The sequence below is a fragment of the Crassostrea angulata genome, chromosome 4 (assembly GCF_025612915.1).
Source record: "Crassostrea angulata isolate pt1a10 chromosome 4, ASM2561291v2, whole genome shotgun sequence".
Classification (NCBI taxonomy): Eukaryota; Metazoa; Mollusca; class Bivalvia; order Ostreida; family Ostreidae; genus Magallana; species Magallana angulata.
The window spans coordinates 33,134,057-33,148,916 of NC_069114.1; the positions used below are offsets into that span (position 1 = coordinate 33,134,057).

The 14,860-nt window shown below is 34.7% G+C and overlaps 2 protein-coding genes across 2 annotated transcripts; both read left to right on the top strand.

Annotated features, from left to right (window-relative positions):
- Positions 1-7,552: 7,552 nt before the first annotated feature.
- Positions 7,553-8,603, top strand: LOC128180019 (uncharacterized). Its single transcript, XM_052847791.1, has one exon. It carries the CDS (start codon positions 7,578-7,580, stop codon positions 8,601-8,603), a length of 1,026 nt encoding a protein of 341 aa, XP_052703751.1. The 5' UTR covers positions 7,553-7,577.
- Positions 8,604-8,668: 65 nt separating this feature from the next.
- On the top strand, positions 8,669-12,154 carry LOC128180018 (uncharacterized). The gene is made up of 2 exons (XM_052847790.1): positions 8,669-9,995; positions 10,436-12,154. Exons 1-2 carry the CDS (start codon positions 9,026-9,028, stop codon positions 11,446-11,448), a joined length of 1,983 nt encoding a protein of 660 aa, XP_052703750.1. The 5' UTR covers positions 8,669-9,025; the 3' UTR covers positions 11,449-12,154.
- The last annotated feature ends 2,706 nt before the right edge of the window (positions 12,155-14,860 follow it).

The window sequence follows — 14,860 nt, forward strand, 5'->3', positions numbered from 1 at the left end:
TCTCGATAATTTATCTTGTATATTGACATGTATTCGGGGCATTTGCAATTACTGCCATTCACAAGACAAGTTAGGATAAGTAATTTGGAACTTATTACCAAGGACTCTTTTGATCTACATCGAGGATCATTTATTGAAAATTATAAGGTCGTCCTCAAAATATCTAAATATGCTGATTTTTATTTTTATTTTCCCAATTAATACACTGTATTTTTCGTCATTTCTTCATATTTAGGCCTATAAAGTTGCACTGTCTTAAATACTTTAAACTTCATGGAATTAAAAGTATTGTTTAAGAATTTAAATAATCATCTTTTTACCTTTTGTTCTATTTTGGTGAATTCTACTTTATCTTAAAAAATTTGTTTGTTTTTATAACCAATCAAAACATAATAAAGTTTCCTAGATGTTGTTTTTAAAAGTATTATTTCAATCTGTAATCGTATGATTTAATTTAATTGACATGTAGTATAATATATCAACCTTGCTTCATCAAGGTGTCTAAAGCTCTACAAGTCAGCATATTTATAATTCATGTTAATTGCAGATTCAGATATGAAATTGCAACTGAAGATCAAATATTAAAAAATAATTAACCAGACACTAATTGATGGGCAATTTGGTATATTTCATTTATATGTTCATATATACATTGTTTCACTAGGGCCTTTCTATAAACGACAGGAATTGAATAATGAGTTTCGAAATTGTTATTATACATGTATTATCACGTTTTGTGGAAGGCAGCATTTGCAAATCCAACAAATTTTAGTCAAGATACAAGTTAGTCCATATCGACAATAAAACAAGAGTGTCAGTGACAGTATTATGATTATGTAAAGCAATTTACTCTTTCATTTTAAACGCTAAGAAAATAACTTTCACAGGTAATTTTTGTCAATGGCGTATATTCTATATATTAGGCTAAAAGGCTGCAACCTACACGTCATTTTATCAAGATGTATAAATATATGATTTTCGGCAAAGAAAAGGGTAAAGGCTTTATCTTCGTGTCATAATGGGCCAAGAACTACTTAGTTATCTTGCTATAATTCATGTGCACATATACATTGTGTTTGATTTTGATAATACTATTACGGAGTTTATCTCTAAAAAAAAAAAACAAAGGTTCCTATTGCTAGAATAAAAAGTGATTACTGGACAAAATATTTTGGTTATAATAAAAGTAGTAAACCTTTAATATGGCATATCTTAACTGAAAAGGAATAATACGAAATTGAATGTAGATACACATGATATAAGCAGCATGTAGGCCCTTATAGAGGTGAGGTTTTAGGTGATGACGTAATTATTAGGGTCTCCTATTTTTTAGAAAAGTAAATTTATAGAGGTCGTGTTCTCATTGGTGGACTGGATATAGAGGTGATGACGTAGTTACTATTGAGGTCTTATGGAGGGGGATTATTAAAACAGTAAATTTATAGAGGTCGTGTTCTCAATGGAGGATTGAATATAGAGGTGATGATATAGCTATTTATAGAAAAGGGTCTGTACAGAGCTTGTTTGTTATCGTTATATTTAGAAAGGTATTGTTATAGAGTTCGCATAGAAACATATTCATTATAGAGTTGATTACTATACCAGATAATTAGCATGCGCAAAAAAAAAAAGATTTTTAGTTTATTCATTTCTGTAAAAACAATGATGTGGAAAATTGAATCAAAGTCGTTTGTTTGACAAGTCTGTAAAGGAGATTTTAGAGAAGTGACCCGAAACGGTTACGATTTTGCCGACAGCTGGGGAACTGAAGAAATTTTATTAAAACGTACAGTTATGGCTCAGTGAGCGCCTGATATGAAACACGATGAATGCAAGGCAGAGAGAGTTATCAATGGAAAAAAAGTTCATATTGACAATAATGTTCACACTCTGTTAGTTCCATACGAAGATAGGAAAGGTGAATGGATGAATTATGCCATTGATAGAGCCCATTTAGGAAAAGAGTTCAACAGACAAATAATTTTTTACCGATATTAAATAAAGTTATTAAAGGTCAACTGAACTTAGATAAAATAAAATGTTTATTTTAGTGAAACTTTTCGACTGTAAAATCTGACGCGTATTGATTTGAAATATAAAGTTTACTTTGACTCTTTTTCGAAAAGATGTTTTTCTGTTACATCTATATGAAAGTGTAACCTTTTACTTTGATTTATTTAACGACATACATTTTGCTAAAAAATTATTTTTAAGAAAGTTTTTTGAGGGTTTACAATGATGTGACGGTATAATAGTTGCATATATATTTTTTGGTAAAGAATAGTATATTTGTTGTTGTTTTTGGGAGTTGATTTTATTCAACTCTCCTATGCAGTTACTCTGGCAAACACTTTTTGAAATATTTCGAATACCTTTACATAGTTTGATGAAATCAATTCTATTTTTAAATATTACACTACATGATTCATAAGAGGTTTTCTCGAAATTCTTGTCGGAAAAGTCCGAGAATCCATATTATCAAAATGTGCGTAATTCAAGCCAAGCAATATAACATATCGTCGATAAATATAGTAATCGATAAAATCAACTCCCGTCAGTACTTCAGTACTTTAATTTTTAAATACAAAATCATCTTTCTTTATTACTTTTTAAAGGTTTCATATAAATACTTTGCTTGAAATATCATTAAATAATTTAATTATGGTTGTAACGCGGCATTTGATTGGATAGAAAAATTTAGTTAAATTTGTATAACCTGGTTTGCACGTCACAAGACACGTCACAATGCACCAACGTACTAATTCACTTGACGTTACGTTTGAATTTTGAACAGATTTATATCGTTTTTAAAAGTAAAACGGACTCAATTTGTACAGCAAATTCCAGAAAATTAAATTATAAGGAATGAACTCAATATCTACCCAAGTTATACTCGTATAACCTGGGTTGGAGCAATTTACGCTTTTTTATAATCCGCTTCGCGGATTATAAAGCGTAAATTGCCCCAACCCAGGTTATACGAGTATAACTTGGGTAGACATTGAGTTCATTTCTTAATGACATAAAAATACTTTTAAGTAATTAAAAAGATCAAAATAAGTCTCTACATTATGGAAAATTTTCTATGAACAAACAAATTTTTTTTTTGATAAAAACATTCAACAAATTATAATTGAAAGATTTTTAAAATAAACTTTCGCGGCTATGTTAAGGCTGCCCGATTAATTTCACAGCGATATGTAGAAAGTCACTTGTCTGTACTTCATAAGATATGACGTCATAGTTAACTTTGACGTCACGATCTGCATTCCTTTCGATCGTTCTTAGGGAATGTATCGTAACATAATAAGTGATATTCATAGTGCATAATATAAAACCGCTTCATTCCTTTACATAGACACTGTTATAAATACTAGTGATACTAAATTCAATATCACCGATATGGAGTATTTAAAAAATCAACAGTTTTAAAGCTTCGTAATAGGTAAATAACTATTCATAAACTAATGGTTTTAAGACTCCCCCTGCTACGTGTAATCTAATGAATGGTGATATGTTTAAGAAATGAACTCAATGTCTACCCAAGTTATACTCGTATAACCTGGGTTGGGGCAATTTACGCTTTATAATCCGCGAAGCGGATTATAAAAAAGCGTAAATTGCTCCAACCCAGGTTATACGAGTATAACTTGGGTAGATATTGAGTTCATTCCTTATAATTTAATTTTCTGGAATTTGCTGTACAAATTGAGTCCGTTTTATTTTAAAAATGATATAAATCTGTTCAAAATTCAAACGTAACGTCAAGTGAATTAGTACGTTGGTGCATTGTGACGTGTCTTGTGACGTGCAGACCAGGTTATACAAATTTAACTAAATTTTTCTATCCAATCAAATGCCGCGTTACAACCAGAATTAAATTATATATGCATATAAAAACTTACTTGGCACAAATGAAAGATAAAAACAATCTTAGTAAATTTTAAGTGAAATCGGGAGAGAAAATAAGTACCAATGTGAATCTTGCTGGGGGAAACCTACCGATTGACCCGATTTTGTGTAAATCGAGCCTAAAAGGTAAAAATGTGCTTAATTTCGATGGCGGTGCGAAATGTTTTGACAATATTTCAAATAAACGAAATATTTATATGAAGCCCCAGCAAGAACTGCAAAATACATTACTTATCGAAGGATTTTTCATAAAAATATTTTTGATTTAATGACATTATTCACTTGTGCCGATGCGATTTTTATAGATTATTTACCGTGTTAGAATACACCCGTCACGTGCTTAAGAAAAATATATGACGTCACAAAAATACATAAAATATAGTGTTGGATGTCACTGTTAATTTATGTAATAAAAGTTTAAAGAAACTCGCTCGGTTAAAGTATTTTTCGATAATTAAAATAGTATCATTTTTCGATATATATTTAGCTTCGGACAGCCTTAACATAGCCGCGTTTTTTAATGCCTTTAGTTTTTTTATTCAAGTGTATTGAAAAAATAAAGCGTATGCATATATATGGTAAGTACAACGGTTAGATGCAGTCCATTTGTTGAGATATAGTTCGATACACAAAAACATCAGGATCATCCTGCATTTTAAGAATATGTACAATGTCATTCATTGTATGATTTTAACATTTCATCAATAAATAAAATAGTACATGATAACCACATGTCAAGGCATTTTTTTCTGAATTGGAATTTCATTACAAATCATTTTTTCCGAATTATGATTTAAAATTTTTTTGATTCGTACATCGTAATGGTCAGGCAGTCGACCAAAACTGTCAAAAAATTCCGCTTTTCGAAAGCCATATATCCAGATAACAATCCAGTGGGTCCCCGGGAGATGTGAAGGATCCGTATTACAAACGTAGGCCGAAGGGTAAACGTGGACTCTTTGTGGTAAGGTATCTGGTGAAAATACGCCTCTGACAAAGTTCCTAAGCAGTTTATGTCCCTTAACAATGCATAGGATGTCGGATGAATTCAAACTTAAATTTAGTGTATTTGATGTCCCGTGATTGGTCCACTTCCAAGAGGACCGGAAATTCTGCGTAGGCCAGACAGTTCAAGGTTTCCGTTGTATTGGCAGCAAATTTGACTTCGAGTCGAACGTTTCCTTGTCTCACCAGGTTTATATACTCTTCACCTAGGTCACTAGGGGCCAGGCTAAAAGTGTATATGGCATATCCTTTGCCAAACTGACTTCTTGTTATTTCCAATCCTGCATCTTTGTTCCATTTTTCTGCCGCTTCAAATAAATTGACAAAGATTGTGACGTAATTTTGATTGGTTCCTACGTCGATTTTCATGGGGCGGGTAGGCATGCTTTCCCCGTTCACGTAAAGTGCAATCTCTTCCATAAGGTTCGGGAAGTTGAATGGGTTCTTCTCGTAATGACCATTGACAGCTTTATGAGATATGAAACAGAATGCGGCTTTGGTCGGTAAGGTGTAAGACCAAACGTTCTGCCAGATAAACGATCTAGAACCTTGAGTACAGATGCTCATTTTTACTTCGGTTCTAGTCAGGAGGTATTTAGCCGTGTTGTCTTTCAAGATTTCAGCATGGTTGATCAAAATTCCAATGTCCACCTTAATCATGCATGCTTTAAAGGACACGTCTAGTACGTAACTGCAACTTGTAGCTAAGGGAGACTTCTTTGCTCATCAAGACAAATGCAGCGGGGTTTCTAAACAGTTTCAAGTGTAAATCCACCCCATTGACCAAGTATTTATCAATTCTAAATATATCTTCGTACAATGGACCTTCTAAATCGAATATTTGGCTGTTTTGAGTAAATGCATAGCTGTTGTTAAGGCCCCCATTGGTGCCTCCATATGCGTCCGGATTGTCCATGTCGTCGTCGTCTGGATAGTAAGCTAGGACTGTAACTGGGATTGAAAGACATCACTACCGCTCGTAAGGAGAAGTTTTAGGTAGGCTTTCCAAGCATAGTAGCTAGTATTGAGGGACACAAGTTTTCCGTTCATATAAGTGTTTATCTGAGACCACATGGTTTACAGTGGCAGATTAATGGTCCCCGTTTTCTCCTGTGATGCCAAGGCTGTACCGTCGGTTTTAACAATCTTACATTTTACGTATAAGCGGCTTCTTCTTAAGTCTATGTACTCGTTACCCTGCCCAGGCACCGATATCTCGATCGGAGCGTCCTCCATATCGAAGGAACTTACAGGTCTGCATTCACTAAAATAAATTTTATCCACAGCTAATTGATTGGGTGGAACGGTAAATAGAGCCAATTCTGCTGGAAGTCCAATGTCTGTAATTTTATCGCTTAAAAAAGCCATTCTTATTGATGTTTGACTTTTTTCTCGTCTCGGTTAAAAATACTGTCTCCTGTGTCTCGTTTTCTCTTCAGTCCTTTTTGTGGTGTTTTCTTTTTGAGTGTTGGTTTGGATTTGACGGTACGTTGTCTTATCTGTGTTTTTATAGTCTTCTCTGGTACGTGAGGAATATTTTCTTTGATGGCTTCTTTTATTTCCGCTTTGGCTCTCTCTTTTCTTCGGCCGCCATAGGTGTCACTTGTTTCCCCACTACTTGATCTGTACACTCCTTAGAGGACATGTGTGAGTTGACCGAAATCATGTAAAGTTTTTTGGAAAACATACCTCCTAATCCATCTCCTGTCTGTTTGCCTCTGTATTTACCAGGTCGAAAATGTCAATCAAGCATCTTTTGATAAAATGTTTTCCACACACGTGGGTCTGATACGTAGGTTGAACCCATCATTATATTTCAAACAAGCGTTTTTTCAAGAGTATGGTAACAGTAGCTGTACCTTTCAAATATGAAGCGGGTTGATTATTGACGTCTCTTATATACACTCTCACGTCTTGCAATTCACCCAATCGCAAAGGTACCTCATATGGGTAATTATAAATGATGTTTCCCGATTTTTTTAAGTTCACTATCTCAAGAGAGGTAATTCTCTGTCCCCCACTATAGAATCCTGACATAAATTACTAAAAACGTACAATTCTGGTTGAGTGGATGTTGTGGACAAATTGAATTGTAGTAAAACATGTATGATTAAAATAACAATACCATCATGAAATGTTTTTTTTTTCACAATCTAAAGACATTTGGATTGCAACGTGGACATTGCAAAAAAAACATCTGATTCTGGTGACTTTCATAACACAATGTAATATAACATTTTTTCTGTTGTTAAAAATTATATCATATACTAAATTTAGCCCCTTACATACTTTTTTGCAAAATCATTTTTTTATATATTCTTTCACCATTGTTGTGCAATATCTACTTTCACCATGTTGAACAATATTTTGTTTTCAACATGTTGTGCAATATCAGCGCTTTAAACTTTTTACTTAAAAAACCTCTACCTTTGCAATTTTTTCACCTGGGCTATGCTTGGTTACACTTCAATAACTTAATTTTCTTATTCAATATAGGCAACACAATCCTCTCTGTCTGTTGAATTCTTCTCCTAAAATGGGCTCTATCAATTAATATTTTCCGCGGTACGGAGATTAGCGGAAAATAATTGTCTTGTTGATTCGAGTAGAAAATTGTATCCAATGAAATTCATAGTTACGAGTAACGTGGTGACGAGTGTATGATTGGTGTTCGAATAGCACGAGAAATCAGTTCTAGCCCGTCTTCTTACAAAGACGCATCAATCATGGACGAATACGGGGATGCCGGTATAAGTTCCGAGGTTCAGCAAATAATTAGCTCCGAAGTTAAAAAAGCAGTGGAATCGTCCCAAAATCAAATTTTAAGCAGCATGAAGACTCTGATAGACAGCAATTTCAAGAATTTTCAATCGTCTATGGAAACAACACAGAAGGAACTCTCGTCATCGCAGTTAGCGAAAATAGAGGAGAACATTTTTGGCAGTTATAAGTTTAAACGTCATGGAAACGAAGCGCAGTACCGGGGAAACGCACAGGTCATCACTAAGCTGAGGGAAGCAGACGCCAGTTTGGACAGCGCCAACCTTGGCGTTGAAAACATAAACACCGCCCGGACAAAGATTGGTGAAGGTATTGAACTTTTGAATGAGAGACAGAAATTGATAAAAATAGCTGATTCTAGTCCTTTAGGGTGGAAGGTAGTAGCTGAATACCAAGCTAATCCCATCGCTGACGATTCTGACGATGAAAAAAGAATAAACAAGGCGCAAAATAAAGCAGAGAAAAAGGACAAACAACAAAAGGCACAGCGGAAACCAACAAACGACTATTCAAGGCCACACCCATACAAGAAAGACAACTCTAGGTCACCTACGGTCAAGCCAGGGACGTGCTATCGATGCGGGTTTAAAGGTCACTGGGCGAGAGACTGTAGAAGGAAGCTCAACGATTCGGCAGAGATAAGTATTGTTACATGTAATACATTCAGAAATTCAGATAACAATTCAGTTTCAGAACAAAACTATTCGAATTCACGCCTGTCGACGTCGGTCACGGACGAGTGCACTACTAACAAGGTAAGCCCTGTCGGGCATTTAAATAGCTGTTTATCAAGGTGGGTTGAAACAGGTGTGGACAATTACATTAGAGATATAATTTCTCATGGATATAAAATTCCTTTTAAAACAATTCCAGAAAGTGTCGAAAGTCGAATTAAAAAACAATAGATCCTCATTAGAAAATGTAGAATTTGTTTCGTCAGAAATCGAGTCTTTGTTGGCAAAAAATTTCAGAGGTGAGTACTAAGCCAAGTGTGGTCAATCCGCTTACTGTTGCATATAACAGATCAGGTAAGCCTAGGTTAGTCCTAGACTGTAGACATGTGAATTTTCATTTGCATAAATATAGGTATAGATATGAGGACGCTGAAGTAGCGAGAGACGTGTTTGATATCGGTGATTTTGTTTTCACATTTGATCTTAAGTCAGCATACCATCATATTTCTATATTTGCAGAACACAGGCAGTATCTGGGCTTTAGCTGGAATATCAATGGTCGGCAAAAGTACTATGTATTCAATGTTCTGCCTTTTGGTTTATCTACAGCTGGTTACATTTTTTCAAAAGTTACTAGGCATTTTGTTAAGTACATGAGGTTCAATAATGTCAAAATTGTCATGTATTTGGATGACGGTTTGGGAGGCAGTTCTTCACAGTCGGACGCTTTTAGAGTCAGTTGTTTTGTCAGGGATGAGTTACAAAAGTTTGGATTTTTGTTAGCTCATGAAAAATGTCAGTGGTTTCCGTCTCAAAACGTGAATTGGTTAGGTTTAGAATGGGATTTTCAGAATGGTTTTGTCAGGGTGTCTCGGGAGAGGATAAGTAGGACAATGTCTTTAGTAAATGATATTTTGATCAAATCAAAGCGTTCAAATATGTTTTGTGTTAGACTTATTGCATGTCTGACGGGTCAGATCATAAGTATGAAAGCTGTTTTTGGAAATGTAGTCCGGATTATGACTAGATTTTTATATTTTTGTGTAGAGACGAGGGCTAGTTGGAATAGCAAAGTATTGTTGTCAGAAAATGCAATTCAGGAAGTTTTGTTTTGGTCAGAAAGCATAAAGTCATTGAACTGTAGCGGTGCATTGTTTAGAAACATTGATTTATCAGAAACGAGAGATTTTGAATTATTCAGTGACGCATCAGATGTAGGTTATGGGGGTTATATTAACCCAACAGTTCAGCGTTCAGACAAGAGTTCCTCACAGCAGGGTGGGGATATAGTCCTACAGAAAGACAGAGTTACTGTGTCTGGTTCTTGGAGCCAGAAGGAATGCAATAAGAGTTCTACTTGGCGAAAATTAGAATCAGTTCATAGAATAATAAACACGCATTCAGATGACTTAAAAGGTTTGTCTCTGGTTGTTTACAGTGACAACAAAAATGTGTCTCATATTTTAGAGGTTGGCAGTAAGAAAGAGAATTTGCAATTAATTGCTTCTGATATTTTTCAGTCATGTAGTTACAACAAAATTACATTGATTCCAAAATGGATCCCGAGATCGGAAAATCAAGAAGCTGATTTGATCAGTAGGCAGACTGATAGAGATGATTGGGGTATTAGAATTTCAGTGTACAATTATTTGTGTGAAAAGTATGGTCAGCATGACATTGACGCGTTTGCAACGCATTACAATACAAAGTGTTCAGTATTTTACTCAAAATCTTGGTGTCCTGGTACTAGCGGCATTGACGCATTTAATTTTTCATGGACGGGATCAAATATGTGGCTTGTCCCTCCACCAGTGTTTATTTCAAAAACAATCAAAAAATGTTTGTCAGAAAAAGTGGTAGGGACACTAGTTGTTCCTAGGTGGATTTCAGCTCCTTTTTGGCCTTTGTTACAAAACTGTTCAAGTATTTCAGATTCGTTAGTTTTGCAAAGAACTCATATAATAGAGAAGGGAAGATATAAAAAGGGGGTATTTTGTAATGATCCCCTTCAGTTTGACATGGTCGTTTTCAGATTTAATCATTAGATTATTTTATTTTGACAGACATCGGGATACGACAAAAAATAATTGATGACGTAGCCAGAAGCGGAGCCGGAAATAACGACATTTTGAACGATTTGGCATACAAGATGTCCGACTATATTCTTCAGGGGAAGAGTTTTAACACAACGAAATCTTACCATAGTAGTTTTAAAAGATGGAAAAATTTCATTCAAAAAGAAGGATTTGAGTGTTTACCCGCACAACCTGTTCACGTCGCATTGTATATTACACAATTATTGGATCAAGGTTCATCTTCTCATGTGGTCAATCACGCAATCTATTCTTTAAAGTGGGCTCACGAATTACATGGATTTGCCGATCCTACCAGCAATTCTTATGTCAAGTGTCTACAAGAGGCGGCCAAGCGCATCGCAACTCCCAAAATAACCAGAAAGGACCCTGTCTCATCTGATATATTGATTCGTTTGTGCAATTTATATATCGAATCTACGGATGTGCTGATCGTAAGAGACTTGGCCATGATTTTGTTGAGTTTTGCCGCTTTTTTGCGTTATGACGAATTAAGTAGCCTAAAATGTTGTGACGTAAAATTTGTTGATGATTATTTATGTGTGTACATTAATAAAAGTAAAACTGACCAATACCGGCAAGGAAACGAGGTGTTGGTCGCAAATGGTTCCACAAGTGCTTGTCCTGTGAAAATGTTGCAAAAATATGTTATGTTGGCAGATATTAATTTGTTATCTTCAGAATTTTTATTGAAGCCAGTTTTCAGATCACATGGTATTGCAAAGTTGATATATAAAAACAAAAAGATTAGTTACACTACTGCAAGGGAAAACATTATTTCCAGGCTCAAAGAGGTCAGTTCTGGTTTAAATTTAGGTTTACATTCGCTTCGATCAGGCGGAGCTACAGCTGCAGTCGGTTCAAATGTAAACGAAAGGTGTATTAAAAGACACGGGCGCTGGAAGTGCGATTCTAGTAAGGACATGTATGTTGTAGATCAGTTAGAAAACCGATTGGCAGTTTCCAGAAAATTGGGGTTATGATTATCATAAAGTTTTTCACATTTTGGTTTTGAATTTATTATCAAATGTATGTTATATTTTGTTTTTTCCCTGATTCATTTCGTCGCCTCACCCTAACTTTGGTGTTTTTCTATGCATTCTGGGCTAGTCGGCAAATATATATTTGCTTGTCATTTTTGTAAGAATAGATAAGACTTAATATTTTCCGCGGTACGGAGATTAGCGGAAAATAATTGTCTTGTTGATTCGAGTAGAAAATTGTATCCAATGAAATTCATAGTTACGAGTCACGTGGTGACGAGTGTATGATTGGTGTTCGAATAGCACGAGAAATCAGTTCTAGCCCGTCTTCTTACAAAGACGCATCAAATTTACATCAATAAAAAATTGTTATTTTTTATTTTTTATTATACTATAATTTAGAAGCTTAAAAATTTTCATATTTTTGTTGTAAAGTCCCTGCACTACCCTTGAGACGGCGCGCATTTGCGACTTTGACATGGTTTGGGACACAGGTTTCCAGAGATTTTTCTATTTAATAGTTTTTTATTTCTGTTTTTTTCTGGCCGGTCACGTCGTCGATGAAAGGTTCAAATATTTGTTTAAAAAAGGGTGAGGCAGTGATTTTTTATATTACAGTATATGTACATGATACAATTTTGTATTGTTCAGCTTAAAATAAACTTCCGGCTCCCCCGTATGCATTCTGGGCTAGTCGGCAAATATATATTTGCTTGTCATTTTTGTAAGAATAGATAAGACTGGCATAATTCATCCATTCACCTTTCCTATCTTCGTATGGAACTAACAGAGTGTGAACGTTATCGCTAAACTGAACTTTTTTCATTGATAATTGTGTCTGTCTTGCATTCATCGTGTTTCATATCAGGCGCTCACTGAGGCATAACTCTACGTTTTAATAAAATTTCTTTAGTTTCCCAGCTGTCAGCAAAACATATATCAGCAGCATGTAGGCCCTTATAGGTGTCATAACAGTATTTCACTGAAGGTTCACGTCAAAACATGGCTGAGCCAAAATAATTCCCGAATTTTCCTTTGAATTCGGGGCGGTTCCGCTCGAGACAGGAGCTGATTTTTTCATGAGATGAAAAACAATGTGCAAGAGGTCTAACTATCCCAGTTTTGTAATAATGCGAGGTCATTTGAATTTTTGATGCGCGTTGTTTCTGGAGGGGGGTGAAAAGTCCCAGGCTTGATTTTCAAGCACATGTGTAACTTCGATGTAAACAAAGTCGCACGCCTTGCTGGATGCACGTGTGTATTTTGCTAGAAACTTGTAAATGAAGCGTTGTTTAAAAAGATGTCAAGAGGATTTTTTCCAGAAGTTCGTTTTGAATTTTTAATCTGTATGTAAAGTTGTGCAATTTTGGTAAGAATATATAGTAGAATTTAATACTGTAGTGCAACCTGCATAGAGGTGAGGTTTTAGGTGATGACGTAATTGATAGGGTCTCCTAGAGGGTATTTTAAGAACAGTGCATTTATAGAGGTCGTTTCTGATTGGTTGTTTTAGAGAGGTTGTATTATAGAGGTGATTTTTCATCACTATTTTTAGAAAATTAAAATTTTCAACGGTTTTTAACTCGCATAACCTCACGTTCATTTTGTTAAATTTACTTATAAGTTTGTTATTCAAATCTCGATTATTTTTGAAAGTCGGCCATTGTTAAATAAATTTTTGATATCTTTGATTTCAACGCGATTGATTAAAGTTTACAGAAAAAGTCCTATCTTCATATAAAGTAATGAAACAAATGGCAGATGTTTTTAATTTTGGATATATGAACTCATCAACAATACGCCATATATACCTTTAAATAAATAATTATTTGAATCCGAAATGAATTTTCAGAAGCGAGGCATTAAAAACGTATTACATATATATCAATTTGGAATGATTTTTCAGGAAGAAAGTTTCCATACTGATTTACTAGGTACTATAAAGTTCAAATGCACGCTGTTAAAATTTGTTAATTTTGCCATAAGGTCGACAATTTTAATTTCTGAATCATTGAAACCTAAAATATGTTATCATTAATTTTATCATAATCACATGGCAAATTACAATGTGGCTGTCTTAAAATTCGCAAAATAAAACAAAATTTCTATAAGATGATTTTTTTCTTTTGTGAAACTATGACAAAAATTCAAATAGACTCATTTTTTAAATTTTCAATTTTTCTCGGTGGTGGCCCACCGACCCCCCCCCCCCTTCCCCTCCAACAGGCGACCCCATCCTCCATACCTACCCCCTTTTGCGCTTCGCGTCTCATGTGAATTTCCGATGTACATTAGCCTACACATGTACGCCACTGAATGTATGTATGCAAAGAGAATAAACCGTCTATGATACGTACTGCACTCGGTGATCTGTTTTGCGTTCCCCGAGACATTTGAATTCTGCGTCAGCGATAATCCTTATCAGCCAATGAGCGCGGCCACAAGACCTTTACATTACTGATCACCTGTCTGTTTGTGTTTACAAATTTTTTAAAGGAATTTTCACACCTCTCATTTATGTTAAATAGAGAACACGAGCAAGCTCACGCGCCCACATAATGAATTGCAGGGTACGCATTTTAAAAACACACAAAATAATTTAAGGGGCATAACTCGCAGAAAATAATCACAAAAAATGTCAGCAAATGTATGCACATCTAAACTTTGGTCTATATAAAGTACAAAGTTTGATTAAATTCTAGTTAGTGATTTATATATATACAATAAAGGTTTCTTTGGTGACCCATGCTGGATATGAAGGTAGCGACAATGCAGAAAAATACATATATAACCCGCATTAGCGGGTTTTGTAATTTCACAGGGGCTCGTCGCGAAGTTTTTCAACCTTTTATATCTACCACCTCTATACAATATAACATATTAATAAATAAAATAAGTATATCGTGTATTTTATTGTATAGAGGAGGTAGATATAAAAGGTTGAAAAACTTCGTGACGAGCCGCTGTGCAATGACCGCAATGAATTATCATGAATTGTTACATGAATTATTTAGGAAAGCATTTTATTGTTTATATTTCGTCTTTCTTATAAAAAATTAATGTACTGATCTGATCATCATAAAGTGTAAGTAAAAGTAACTACATGTAGTCCTGTCAGTTTCAATAGATCAATTTCCGTAAGAAATAGAGGGAATCATACTTTGTGGATGTAATAATAAAGAGTTGCATTGAAAAACTGTACCAAGAGTATATTCGATACAAGCTAAGCTAGACTTCTAATTATAAAAAGGGGCAAAATTCCAGGAAAAATATGCACATCTACAAATCATTTCCTAATCAACAACAAATGTTCATAAAATTCTACAAAACTGATTAGAGGAGTTGTGCTGAAGATAAATTCCAATAATATTTCAATTTTAGCCAATATTCTGGATTCAATAAGGGAAAAATC